Raw genomic sequence first — 14,807 nt, 5'->3', positions numbered from 1 at the left:
CCTTTTGGTTGGCTCACTAAAGGCATCACTGCTTTGTGGATTTTGGATGTTTTTGAAAGAGAATGCTATGTTCTGATTTCTAGGTACGGTTGTGAAAGGCAGATGGAAAAAAGCTGAAACTCATTTAAAATGAGGTGCTGGAAGAGATTTCTACAGACACCACAGACGGCTAAAAAATACAAATGTCTTAGGGCAAATTGAGCCTGAATTCTTAATAAAAGCCAAACTGGCTAAACTGAGGCTGCCATACATGGGACACTTCATGAGATTATGTGACTTATTGAAAAAGATAACAATGTTTAGTGAAGTGGAAAGCAGTAGAAAAAGAGAGAAACCAACCATTACAATACCCTAAAGGTACTGGATATTGTCTGATCTTGGAAACAAAGCAGGGTCATCCCCGGTTAGTACTTGGATGGGAGACTGTCAATGAAGATCAGGTACTGTAAGGCTGTATTTCAGAGGACAAAACTGGCAAAACCACCTCTGAGTATTCCTTGCCTGAGTAAACCCTATGAAATTCAAGGGATTGCCACAGGCACACACACGCAAACATCCATATAGACTTCATGAATGGCCTCAGTCAAGAAAACTATGGTCCTGAGTTTGCAAGACCTGAGCAGGGCTGTTGGGGACCAAGAATCTTGGAGGGTTTTTGGTGGAGAGTATATAATTTCTGTGCAAAAATTAATATCTTTTGCACAAAACACCCACGTGCAAATTTCGTACAGAATAAGTCCTTAACTGAAAAGATCCGCATCAATCCAGGTTTGTCCTTTCCGCACTCCAGAAACACAGACTTCCCATGGTGCAGACCTTGAACAAGTTTTTTTAAACACAGCTCTCAAAATCCCCTCTTTGACCCCCCTCTTGGGGATTCTGGGAGTTGCAATTCCTAAAAGCAATGCGTCCCAGCTCACATACACAAGAGAAAGATTCATTCCTCCAGTGAACATTTCAGAAAGAAGACTAGCTCAATTGGAAGCTGGGAGAAAAACTGTCTGCAGGGAAAGGCTTCCCAAGCCTTCTTGTTGTTGTTGTTAACCATCTTTGAGTTGAACTCAGCTCATGGTGACCCTGTGGATGAGACACCTCCAAGACTCCCTATCCTCCACTGCTCTGCTTAAGTCTTGTAAATCCATACCCGCGTCCCCTTAATAGAGTCCATCTATCTAGCATGTGGCCTTCCCCTCTTTCTACCTTTCCTAGCATTACTGCCTTTTCCAATGAGTCTGTGCCTCCAGTGGCTGAACTCTGCATGCGGCCTTAAAGAGAAGGGAGGATCCACCTTAAAAACAGAGAAAGAAAGGGAGGCGTGAGAGAAAGCCCAGGGAAAGTGACAGGCCCAAGAAGTCCTTATCAGCAGCATATTTACTGCCTGAGGTTTGTTACCAATTAGAGGGATCAGGTGATTTCAAGGCTGCCTCTGAGACCCAGACAACCGGGGTCAAGGTTGGAAGGGGAGGAAAACTGCATTGGAAAAGGAGGGGCGGCAAGCGTTGCACAGACACAACCCAATGTCTTCTGCATAGAGTGCAATGACCTCCCGTTTGTGCCCTATAGATACAGCACTGGAGTTTTCTTTCTTTCTTTCTCTCTTTTCCTCTTCCTTCTTCTTCATAACATTGTCTCTGTGTGTTGTGTCCTTGCAAGTCATTTCTGACTTATGGCGACCCTAAGGCGAACCTATCACAGGGTTTTCTTGGCAAGATTTGTTCAGAGGGGGATTGCCCTTGCCGTCCTCTGAGGCTGAGAGAGTGTGACTTGCCCAAGGTCACCCAGTGGGTTTTGTGGCCGAGCTGAGAACTGAACCCTGCTCTCCAGAGTCATAATCTAACGCTCAGACCACTATACCATCCTGGCTTCTTAACATTATTGCCATTCAGAGTTTCCTCTGGAGACGAGGGTTTGAATCCCCACATGGCCATGGAAACCCACTGGGGGACTTTGGGCGAGTCACAAGTTCTCAGCCCTAGAGAACCCTGTGATAGGTTTGCCCAAAGATCACCGGACATCAGAAATGACTTGAAGGCACACAACAGCAACAGTTTAAGCAAAAGGGTGAGCAAACGCATTCATGAAAGGGTCATTAAATCATGCAATGTATGGAGAACCAAAAAGTTGCTCATTTTCAGCATTCATCACCACTGGTTATGCTAACCAGGGATACTGGGAGTTATAGCTTAACCATACCTAAAAGTCATACAATTGCTAGCCTTGTTCCAGGTGCTAGACAGAGTTAGAATACGTTTTTCAAAGATCTGGAAAGATGAAGCTGGATTTCTGCTAATATTAGAAGCCAAACAGGGTCATGCTGAAGCTGAACCTTGAGAGAACCAAAACCAAAAAAGAAACCCTTCTTCACCTATGAAATAAAACTTCAGAAGTTGTTACTACAAGGAGCAGTAATTGATGCCTCCTATGTCAGCGGGATGGTGAATCCACTACAGGATTTCACCAGGCTTTAAAGAGGTGATCCAAGAAACTGAACGTTGGTAGCATAAGGTTTCATAGACTTGGTCCACAAATCGGAAGAAGTAGACCAAGTCTATGAAAGCTGATGCTACAATTCAGTTAGTCTCAAAGGTACTACAAGATCCCTTTGCATACAGGTAGCTACGTTATTTGAAACTGGTAACTTCCAAGCTGTGTCTGTGATACATCTGGGGTGCCTACCTCTCTCACGGACGAAATACGCCAAGTAGAGGTCAAGCTCCTTGACCGAGACGCTGATGTGATGTGGCTGGACGCAGAGGACCGGGTTGGTGCACTGCGGGGCCTTGACAAGACGCTCCCCATCCGTACTCTCCAGGGGGATGCCCTTGAAAAGGATGACCATAACCAGGTCCAGGCGCCAGACTTTGTCGGCTTGCCGCAGGCAGTCGATGCGACGCATCTTGCCCTTCTGATCAGGGTTGGAGAGGACGCAGCATGAGGGCTTCTTCCCCGTGATAGAGAGGACGAAGTCTTCGCGGTACTCGGGTCGGATGTCCTTGCGCAGCTTGGCCAGCAAGCGCGAGGCCCACTTCTGCTTCACCTCGGGCTTCTCGTTCAGGAGCTCATCTTTGACCGCTCGCTCCTCGTCCTTGGTCATCCGCTTCTCGTGCTTCTTGAAGTACTTCCGCTTTCGGGCCTGGAGGTTGAACCAGGTGTAGGCAAAGGCCCGGACGTGAGGGAGCAGTGCCTCAATGAAGGGATGGAACTCATCCTGAGGGCAAAGAACCAAGAAGGAGAGAAAGACTGTCAACACCACAGAATCATAGAGTTGGAAGAGACCACAAGGGCCATCCAGTCCAACACTATTCTGCCACATAGGAAGACACGATCAAAGCATTCCTGACAAATGACCATCCAGCCTTTGCTTAAAAAGCTCCAAAGGAGGACATTCCACCACCTTCTGAGGCAGCACCTTTCATTGTCAAAAAGGTCTTACCATCAGGAAGTTCTTCCTAACGTTTCGGTGGAATCGCTTTCCCTTCAACATCCCACCAGCAAACAAGGGGACATACATAAGGAACTGCACCCTCACCACCACAAAACCACCCAACCATTAAAACTAGCATCTCTGTCTCATCTTGAATCCAGCCAGGTGCTTGCAAGAGTCTTCCTTTCCCCGTAAGATGTACAGATACCTTCAGTACTCAAGTCCAGACTACTGAAGGACCATATCTGAAGGACCTTCAATGGTTCTCTTTAGGCTCTAAAATAGTGGTACCAAACTTTGGACTTCAGCTCCTAGTATTCCTGAATGTTGGCCAAGCTGGCTAGGGCTTCTGGGAGTTGAAGTCCAAAACACCTGAAGGGTCAACATTTGAGAACCACTGCTCTAAGAGCTTCAGGAGAGGCCATACTCTCTTTCCCTTTACTTTCTCAGGTTGCAATCCTAGCATCACAGTTGGCCCCTGGTATCTGCTGGGGTTCGGTTCCTGGACTCCCCATGGATACCAAAATCCATGGTTGCTCAAGTCCTATTAAATACAGCCACAAAGTAAAATGATGTCCCTTATATAAAATGGCAACATCAAAGTTTGCTTTTTGAAATAGATATATATGCCACCCTCCAGACTATTATTTATTATTTCATTTATTTAATTAATTTCTATACCTCCTTTCTCCCCGAAGGGACCCAAAGTGGCTCACAATAACAATTTTAAAAACATATTGCAATGAATTACAACTCCCATCAGGCACAGCAAGTGACGAGGCATCGTGAAAGTTGTCATCCAACCACATCTGGAAGACCCAAGTTGCCCGCCCCTGATTTTGCAAGCTATTATTGAAGTCATTAAACGACAACAAGGTAAACAGGCAGAGTGGTTATTAAAGTCTCAGTTTAATTCATTATGGGGGTCATGATAGATCGGATGAAGGGTACCCCCAGTTTTCAGTTCTTTTCCCCATGAGTCCAACAGTATGGTGCGATGGAGAAGGGAACTGAAGACCCAAACAAGGTTTTAGAGTTCCACGTAGGCCTTGTTTCCCTTGCGTGTGAATGGAGGAAAATAAAAATAGACGCTTTGGAAGAAAGCCGGCTGGGGACTGGACCTCCCACTTACAGCTGCCGTTTGTTAAAAATCTGGTTCCCCTTAAGAGTAATTGAGTGTTCCCTCCTTCCCACTCCACCCACCGCCCTTTACTGGAAATGGGTTTATTTCTGCGGCTTCAAGGAGCAACCAGAGGCTGAGACTCTCCCTTTCCCTAACACACACAGAATCCACAAATTATTCAACCCGGTGCAGTGGACGTTGCACAGTCCCAGGCCTCTGGAAAGTGGGTTCGAGGGCTACCAGATTTCAGGGTCCCCAGATTTTAGGGGCCACCTGATTTCAAGGTTCCTATATTTCAGGGTCTCCAGATTTCAGAAGCTACCAGATGTCAAGGACTACCAGTTTTAGGGTCCCCAGATTTCAGGATCCCCAGATTTCAGGGGCAACCAGATTTCAGATTCCTAGATTTCAGGATCCCCAGATTTCAGGGGCAACCAGATTTCAGATTCCTAGATTTCAGGGTCCCCAGATTTCAGGGGCAACCAGATTTCAGATTCCTAGATTTCAGGATCCCCAGAATTCAGGGGCAACCAGATTTCAGATACCTAGATTTCAGGGTCCCCAGAATTCAGATTCCTAGATTTCAGGGTCCCCAGATTTCAGGGTCCCCAGATTTCAGATTCCTAGATTTCAAAGTCCCCAGATTTCAGATTCCTAGATTTCAGGGTCCCCAGATTTCAAGGTCTGTCCCTCAATGGCCAGTTTTTCAGGCAATGAGGAACAATTTCAGGGCAAGAACTCTACCTTGAAAAAAGGTGTATGAATATATATTTGTTTGACTCACGGTTTTTAATATGCATGACACACTTTGAGCAACGTTTTCATAATCTAGTCTAGAAAGGAGAAGACTTCGGAAATTATTCATTCTTACCTCCAGGAATGAATTAAGTACAAAGTTTTATTGCTATAATGGAGATAAACCATAGGGATGGATAGAAAATTCAAAAACATTGGACAAAATGGTGGGAAAACATTGGTTGAAAAACTCTGATGAGAAGAATCCTGGACTGATGAGAATTTTCACAATTCGAGACTCACGCTGCACAAAATTCACATGGGATTGCTTTGCACAAATGAGAGCATTTTTAGCCTCAAGAAAATCAAATTTCTACACAGTGATATTATTTTTGTGCAGAAAAATCTGCACAGAAAGCACTGTTTTTCACACATAACAGCTCCATGCGGATTTTGTGCACAACGAGTCCCAGATTACGAATACACTTTCCAAAGGCATTTGTGACACAGAAAGAAAAGTGCTACAATTCTTATGGCTTCCTTTGAGAAGAAAATTGGTGGCAAATTACTTCCCTAGTAGTGTGTGAATTCAGGTCTAGTTTTAGTCAACTCAGCTTATCTTCTGCAACGTCACATTTTGGGTTTGGGGCCTGATATCTCTGAGACTAGGATGGTACTAACTCGGGAACGCTGCTTAGGTACCAGCCATGATGGTTAGGGGATTTCGGGAGTCAAAGTCCAAAGTCCTTCTTTCTGGACTCTGGTTGTGTTCATGGTCAACACACCATCTCTTCTAAGGTGTATCTGTACTACAGAGTTATATCAGTCTTGTTCCATTTTAATCGCCATGGCCGCACCCTACAGAGACCTGAAATTTGTAGCCTAGGAAGGACAATCCCCGTAGACAGACTCTACAACTCTGCAGGAGATCATTTTCTCACCCAACTGCAAATCCCAGGATTCCCCAGGATGCAGCCGAGGCAATTAAAATGGCATGAAACTGGCATTAACTGAGTAATGTGGCGGCGTCCCTTGAGAGGCAGCCGAAGGAAAAGCAGCAGCAAAATCCTGGAGCCTTGCCAGAAAATGGGGCAGGATTGCAATAAAAAATACTTGGTGGGGTGAGGAGGAACCTGTGACCAGCCTTGGAGGCAAACGTGTCCTTGGCAGTGCGAAAAAAATTAATTTCAGCACGAACTCCAACTGGATTTTGCAACGGAACTAGATGGTACAAATTAAACAAATTGGCATAATGATGTCCTTTGTTCCAAAATGTATTCAGATTATGCACTGCAGATGCCAAAGGAGGAGGGCGAGGGAGAAAAAGCTTCTTCCTATTGATACCTTCAAGGCTCAAGCTATGTACGCCACACAAAATACGCACAACGGTACCTCGCAACACGCGCCCATTTAGAAAAGCCATTTCCAAGGGAGGGCAAATCAGGAGAAGCGGAGAAGAGGGAAGAAGGAGGAGGAGGAAGAAGAAGAAGAAGAAGAGAACTATTATTCTCTGTAGAAATCCTCAGAAATAGTGGCTCTCGACAGTTGGTCCTCTAGATTTTTGAGACTTCAACTCCCAGAATTCTTGAACAATGAGCATACTGACTGGGACTTCTGGGAATTGAAGTCCAAAACATCTGGAGGCCCAAAGGTTGAGAACCACTGCTCTAGAGCTCCGTAAGAGAGGATTGCAAGTCTCTCACCCAACTACAAATCCCAGGCCTCTGCAAGATGGAACCGTGGCAATTAAAGAAGTATGAAACTGATGCAACAGAGTAGTGGAGATGCATTCCTCTCTCTCTGTTTTTGATCAATGCATTCCTCCTTTTATTCAATGATGAAAAAGCAAAGACCCATATGGAGCCTTGCGCAAGATGCGCAACACTTTCCCGCCTGTGAAAAATAGATCTTCGCCTATTTACATTATCTAGTTACAATATTTTACATGCCACCCAAGAATAAAGCTTTCTAGAAACAGTGATATTATCTTTCCTCCTACAGTTACTCTGCGCGCATTAAAAAGGCACTGCAAAAAAAAAAAAATCAAAACAATCTTGACACAATCTTATACACAATTGCATTAAGATCCTTTTTGTCTCTTCAGAGAATCCTGCTTCTTCGCCAGCGTCATGCAAAAAGAATGTTGATGCAATCGTATGAAGACGGAGGGGTTTTTTTGGGAGCATTTTCATCTGGGTACATTTATTTATTAACTTCCTATATTTATATAAAGCTGCTCAAAAAGCAAGGCTCTCTGGGGAGTTTCCAAGTCAAAGCGATAAAATTTTATTTCAACATGTGCGCGCCATGAATAAGGAGAAGGGGGTTTGGTTCTACCAGGAATGGTCGAAAGAGGATAAAGAGGAGGCATGATGGCACTCTTCAAATATCTGGAGCAGAGGGATGGAACCAAAGGATGGAAAATGCAAGGAAGCAAAACTGGACCAAGAGAAACGTTCTCATAACAGTGAGATAGGAAGGTATGTCTTTGAAGTCTTCATACTGACACATGAAAGTGAATAATGTGGTTGTTAATTCCATTAATCTGACTTTGACTTATGGCAACCCTATGAATGAGAGACCTCTGAGGATTTGAGTCATCAGCTGCCCTGCTCAGGTCTTGCAAACTCAGGGCATCCAGAAGTAGTCTTCTATTTTCCCATTGACTCCCACTTTACCAAGCATTATAGTCTTCTCTACCAATTCACAACATCTCATGATAGGTCCAAAGTACAACAACCTCAGTTTAGTCATTTTGGCTAAATGGCTGAGATGTGGTGCTGGAGAAGAGTGCTGAAGATACCGTGGATGGCCAAAAAGACAAACAAATGGGTCCTGGGGCAGATCAAGACCAAACTCTCCCTGGAAGGCAAGATGATCAAACTCTCAGAGTGGCTTGCAAATAAAGGGATGTTAGTGTTGAGGAAGGAGCAAGCTTGTTTTCTGCTGCTCCAAAGAATAGGAGACAATGGAACAATAGCTGCAAACTCCAGAAAAAGAGATTCCACCTCAACATTAGGAAGAACTTCCTGACAATAAGGGGATTATCACATGCTTACCATGCTTAAATTGCCAGCAAAACACTCCAGAAGTGCGGAGGTGTGATAGTTGGTCATGCTTCTGAAGCACCCCCTCTCCTCTCCTGTCAACAAAGTATTTGCAGAGCAGCCATTTCTTCAATAACGGCAATGGCTGCTTTGCGAAGGCTTTGTCAATGGAGGGGTGATGCTTCAGTGATGCTTCAGAAGCGCAGCTGGCTATCACACTTTCGTGCTTCTGCAGTGTTTTGCCAGTGATTTAAGCACGGTAAGCCTCCCTGTGATAATTCCCTTAGAGCTGTTCAACAGTCGAACATGTTGCATTATGGAGTCTCCTACTTTGGAGGTTTTTAAACAGAGGTTGGATGGGGTGCTTTGATTGTGTATTCCTGCACGGCAGAATGGGGTTGGACTGGATGGCCCCTGGGGTCCCTTCCAATTCTATGATCCTATGAGGCTGTCATACTTTGGCCACATCATGAGAAGGCATGACACGCAGGAAAAGACAATAATGTTAGGAAATGTAGAGGGCTGTAGAAAGAGAGGAAGACCACATGCCAAATGGCTGGACACAATCGAAGATGCCATGGACCTGAAGCTGCAGGAGCTGAGCAGAGAGGTTGAGGACAGAGGCTCTTGAAGATGTCATGTCCACAGGGTCACTATGAGTTGAAGGCGATACGAGTTCAGAATAAAATCAGAATGATCAGCCAAAGTGCTCTGGCGGCTCAACAGACTACAAAGCCCATGCCATGGGACCCTAGGTCTCCAGAGATGGAGCAGAGTCATCATACCTTTGCCTCCCCTCCTTCTATGGGGATTTCCCAGATTTGAGGTCAAGGACTGCGGGGAGGGACAGAGGTGGCCTTTGTGAGGGATCAGCATAGGACAAGAAGTCAGTGATCCCCAGCAAGGTCAGGAGAGGACGAGTCTCCCTCTCTGACAACAGCGCAAGGTAAGGGAAGGTCAAGCTAGGTCAGGTCTCTGTGGAGAGTAATTCATTAGCCGACAGTCTGGGATAATCCCCGATTGGATTTCAGCCTTCCGCCACTGTACACACCCACCCAGGGCTTTGCAAAACACACACACACACACACACACATACACCCCTCCCGGCTCTCCTCTCTTGGCTTCAGGTCGCAGGGTGGCCTTGCATTCCACCATCCTGGCCAGCAGTCCAGAGGTAAGATGCATAACTAAGCGCATGAGATAACAGACTCAGGAGAGCAACAAGGACCTGCAAAAGGACAGGGAATGCAGGGATTTAAGGGAGTAAATGTCTTGTTAAAATTATAACAACAACAACAACAACAACATGTAGGTGTGAGAGCATAAGATAAGGGACACAAGAGAGCAATAAGGATCTGCAAAAGGAGAGGGGATGCTAGAGCTGGCATGGGATTTAGGGAAGTAAATATCTGTTTAAAATTACAGGAGCAACAACAACAACAACAACAACATGTAGGTATGAGAGCATCTACACCTAATATGGAGTTTAGCACACGAAGGAGATCAAGTGGTTATCCCAAAAATATCCCCCCAAAAGCGTAATTACGCAGCACAATTTCAGACAACGTCGCACAAAGACCGCCGTTAAAACAGACATAAAGTGGTTTTAATCCACATATGAGAGCTCCTAGACTGGGAAAAAACATGGAATCTTCCCCCTTCTCCAGTAATAGCTATAATAATTATAACAACAACTACTAGTAGTAGTAGTAGTCCTGAACTGTGAAAATGGTATGATGACGGACACAGGAGAGCAACAAGGATATATACCAAAGGACAGGGGATGCAAGAGCTGACATAGAATTTAGAAAAGTAACTATCTTTTAAATAACAACAACAACACATAAGTGTGAGAGCATGGTTAACGGACACAGGAGCACACCAAGATCTGCAAAAGGACAGCAGATGCAAGACTTGGCATTTAAGGAAGTAAATATCTTGATAAAATTATAACAACAGCAACAACACCGAGGTGTGAGACCATGAGTTAACAGACACAAGAGAGGAGCAAGGAGCTACAAAAGGACAGGGGACCGAAGACTTGGCACAGACTTCAGAGAACTAAATATATATTTAAAAATGGCAACAACACCTAGGTGTGAGAGCATGAGTTAACCGACACAGAAAAACACCAAGGATTTATGGAAGGACAAGGGCTGGCTTAGAATTTAGGAAACTAAATACCTTGTTTAAAACTATAACAACAACAACCACAACAACACTACATAGGTGTGAGAGCATGGTGTAACAGACACAGGAGAGCATCAAGGAGCTATGAAAGGACGGGGAATGCAAGGTCTGGTGATGAATTTAGGGAACTAAGTACCTTTTTTAAAATTGTAACAACAGCAACAACAACTTCTGAGCTGGTAGAAATGTGGAATTATCGTAACAATAATATATACTCATCCCTCCATATTTGAGGATTTGATATTTGCGGATTTGATTATTCACCAATTTGATTAATATGTTTTCACCAGGAATAGCTAGGTCCTCCAGTGTAACTCTGTGGTTAACTTTAAGTAAAAGTTGCACTAAAAGACCTAGAGATTCCTAGAGAGGACTCTACTAGGCTTTTGTAGCTCCTCCAGTGCAGTTCTATGGTCAGTGTCTGTCGGACATTTACCACAGAGTTGCCCTGGAAGACCTAGAGATTCCTAGAGAGGATACTCTACTAGGCCTTTGTAGCTCCTGTGGTGCAATTCTATGGCCAGTGTCTGTCAGACGTTGACCACAGAGTTGCCCTGGAGGACTTAGAGATTCCTAGAGAGGACACTCTACTAGGCCTTTGTAGCTCTTCCAGCGCAGTTCTATGGTCAGTGCCTGTCGGACATTGACCACAGAGTTGCCCTGGAAGACCTAGAGATTCCTAGAGAGGATACTCTAATAGGCCTTTGTAGCTCCTCTGGCGCAGTTCTATGGCCAGTGTCTGTCGGATGTTGACCACAGAGTTGCGCAGGAGGACCTAGAGATTCCTAGAGCGGTGTCCTCTCAGGTAAAAACATGGTGTTTTTGTTATTTGAAGTTTTTCAATATTCACAAGGGTCTTGTGCCCCTAACCCTACTGAATAGGGAGGGACAAGTGTAATAGCAATTTTCCTTACCAGTGAAAAATGTGGAACAACTGCAACTGCCACCTTTGTGGCTGAAGACTGGGGTATAAATACTCTATGAGAGCTCCTAAACTGGGAAGAAATATGGAATCCTCCTTCCTCCTCCAGTAATAGGTGTAATAATTATAACTACTATTACTACTACTACTCCTGAACTGGGAAAAACGAGGTAGATTCTTCTTCTTACTGTTCTACCACATTTCCCCCAGTTTAGACTTCAACGTGGCTTACAAAAGTTAAAACAAATAGAGGGAAAAATTCACTCAGGGGAAGGCAAGGGCAAACCTCTTCTGGACAAATTTTGCCAAGAAAACCCCAGGAAAGGGTTGCCGTAAGTTGGACACAACTTGGAGGTGCACAACAAGAACAACAAGGAAGGCTGAGGAGAGAGCAAAATGATGGTAAATATTTGAATTCTTCCCTTTCCAATACAATTTTCCTTCATTCCCCGAACTCTTCGCATTGCAAAGAGCGAGACACCAAAAACCATTCACATGTAGAGCTCTCCTATTCAATGTGCTGGCATTTCCCAGTGGCTTTCCTTTGGATAGCCTCAACTATAGTTCTAAGCGCACAAGCAAAGTTTTAAATGACTGCAATGCTAGAAATTTGGAGACTGTAGGAGAATTTCATTTGGGGAAGTCAGATTTTGGCCCTTTCTCCTAACTACAGCTCTGGAAACCTCTGCGTCTTCCCGAAACAAACCAATTGCTCGACCGTGCGTTGTGGTTCAAAAAATAATTTTGCAACAACCGGCCGCCGGTTGCTGATCAAAGACGGCGCAAAGACCACAGAGCGCAGGAGCCATGGAAATGTGAGGCGACGCCAAAAATATCTGTGAGATCAGAGCAAACCACACCCGACCTCAGGATTCTTAAGAGCTGGGTCATCTCCTCCGCTCCATCCCTGATCTGAGAGTTTTTATTGGGAGGAATAGATTTCCTCGACCCGCTCCATTAGTGTGTTTTCATTGCTCTCTTCTTCTCTTTCTCTGCTGTGTTCCACTATAACTCAGTTGCAGTTTAACTAGGAAAATGTCTGCAATTCACTCTCAAACTGGAGATGGTTGTAACTCTAAGATATTGACACCACCAATGCCACTGCACTTATAAACACACGCTGCGGTACCCCTGCGCACACCGATCAAAAACAAAACACCGCCGCAATGGAGTCTGGATGCAACTGGATGATGGCTTATGGGTAGATTTCCTTTTTGTACAGTCAGTCCTCCACATTTTGATTACTCACAGATTTGATTAATATGTTCTCTCTAGGAATCTCTAGGTCCTCCAGCGCAAGTCTATGATCAACATCCACCAAAAGTCACATTGGAGGACCTCAAGATTCCTAGAGAGAACACTTCTCTAGGCATTTGTAGGTCCTCCAACACAACACTATGGTTGACCTCTGGCAGATGTTGACCATAGAGTTCTCTCTAGGAATCTCTAGTTCCTCCAGTGTGTCTCTATGGGCAATGTCCATCAGAAGTCGCACTAGAGGACCTAGGGATTCCTAGAGAGGCACTTCTCTAAGTATTCTTAGCACAAAATGGCCTAGAGATTCCTAGAGAGAACACTTCTCTAGGCATTTGTAGGTCCTCCAGCACAATTCTATGGTCAACGTCTGGCAGATATGGACCATAAAGTTGCACTGGAAGCCTAGTGATTCCTAGGGAGGTGTTTTTAATTTGTGGTATTTCCAATGAACTTGAAAGGCCCACTGTTGTTGTTGTTTTCCTGGCATGTACATGTCTTAATGAACATAAAGGCTGTAAGACATGGAGAGGCTATATGGAGAGATACTTAGATTGTGTATTCCTGCATGGCAGGGGGTTGCACTGGATAGTGCTTGTGGTCTCTTCCAACTCTATAATTTTGATTCTGCAGGCTTTCAGACAGTCTGGATTTAAGCCGTATCCAATCTGGCAACCACCGGCCATTACAGGGGCTATGTCACAGTGAGGAGGTGGCATGGAAAAGGTTGGTTTTGGGGGAGAAGGGGTGTTCACTGCACAAAGAAGGTAGAGAAAAGGCCTAAATAAAGAATAGGCATAAATTGGGACTTCCGTCTTCATATGTCACTATCAGGATGCTAGCCATAGATTCACTCCTTAACAAACACACATAAATAAAAGGTCCCCAGCTGAGGTGGTCGCGCCAATTTGGGTGCGCCGGGATTAGGTAGGGATCAGCAATGAACTGCAAGCCAGGACAGGACCTGAAATCCGATCAGCCACTCCGACAACTTTCCCTCCCGACAGATTAGCCCCAGCACAAAGATGCCGTGTCGAGCTAATCCGCTTTCAAAGGCCCCGGGCCAGATAAATTTGGGAAGCAGGATGGCGGGGTGTATGTGAAAGAAGAGATGAGCCACAGGCCAACTGGGGCAGGATGCTGCTGGGGTTGTGTGTCCATAGGAGGCCTCAGAAAAACACAGACACAAACTGATCCAAAGACTATCACAAACAGGTATGAGTGTCCAAGTGGATATCGGTGAACGTTTACCAATGATTGAGACCAAGCAAAAATGACGTTGACTTCTTTGCCGTTTGCTTTCCCCCTGTTTCTGAATTTTGCAATGCTGGATTATTCCATTTTATCTCTGAGAGGAAGTCAACAGATTAGATACCCTAGGCTATTTTATGCTTTGAATTTGGGAATTTTGTTCAGGGTACGGTGCGTGTCAGTTTTGGATTTGCTGGTTCCTTCAAATCCTGCCCAGAACCTTGATGTATCTGTGGCTCTGGAGCTTTCCAACAGAGAAGGCTCAATATCTCGCCAAACTCCAAATCCAAAAATTCCACTGCATTGAGTCATGGCAATTAAAGTGGGGTCAAACTGCATTAATTCTGCAGTGAAGATGCCACTTAGGTTGCACTCAATGAACTCAGAGTAGGAGAAGAGAAAAGGGAAGAATCTCGCCCTTCCCTGTAAGCTCAGGTAAAAGCCTCTCCTAGCTTCTTCCTCATTAATATCTTTTGCTCTCTTGACCATACTATGGTGTTACTTAGTTAACATATGTGTCCCAGTTTCCATCTGTAAAATGTTGGAAACCTATGTTTCATGAATGCGCACGCAGGGCGAAGAGCATCAAACAGAGAAGTCAAAGCCAGAAGAGCCAAAGATGCAGAGAAAACAAAACAGTTTGGGAGGGAATCACATCCAAAATCTACAAAACCAATAAACTGGCCAATAAAGGTATCCCTCTTTTGTGGGTTTGGGATGCTATTGTCCTTCGCGACATGGTTATCGCACTTGGCACCGTGGTACTTTGCCAAATGGTCGTGCCCTCGGGTATGTTTTCTAGATTGGGGGAAAACACAGAGAGAAATACAATTTTCAGTTAGGTTGCTTTGGGAATGCAGA

At 44.8% G+C, this 14,807-nt stretch overlaps 1 protein-coding gene across 6 annotated transcripts in view; it reads right to left on the bottom strand.

The window, feature by feature from the left end:
* The window catches only part of NFIC (nuclear factor I C), a 78,009-nt gene that overhangs the window by 39,251 nt on the left and 23,951 nt on the right, over nucleotides 1-14,807 (bottom strand). For all 6 annotated transcript variants that reach the window (XM_042479315.1, XM_042479318.1, XM_042479316.1 and 3 more), the window contains exon 2: nucleotides 2,677-3,208. In XM_042479315.1, the coding sequence (XP_042335249.1) occupies nucleotides 2,677-3,208 (532 nt within the window). The remainder of the gene's footprint in view (nucleotides 1-2,676; nucleotides 3,209-14,807) is intronic.

The sequence above is a fragment of the Sceloporus undulatus genome, chromosome 7, assembly GCF_019175285.1.
Source record: "Sceloporus undulatus isolate JIND9_A2432 ecotype Alabama chromosome 7, SceUnd_v1.1, whole genome shotgun sequence".
NCBI classification, from domain to species: domain Eukaryota; kingdom Metazoa; phylum Chordata; class Lepidosauria; order Squamata; family Phrynosomatidae; genus Sceloporus; species Sceloporus undulatus.
This window is presented reverse-complemented; position numbering and strand designations above follow the sequence as displayed.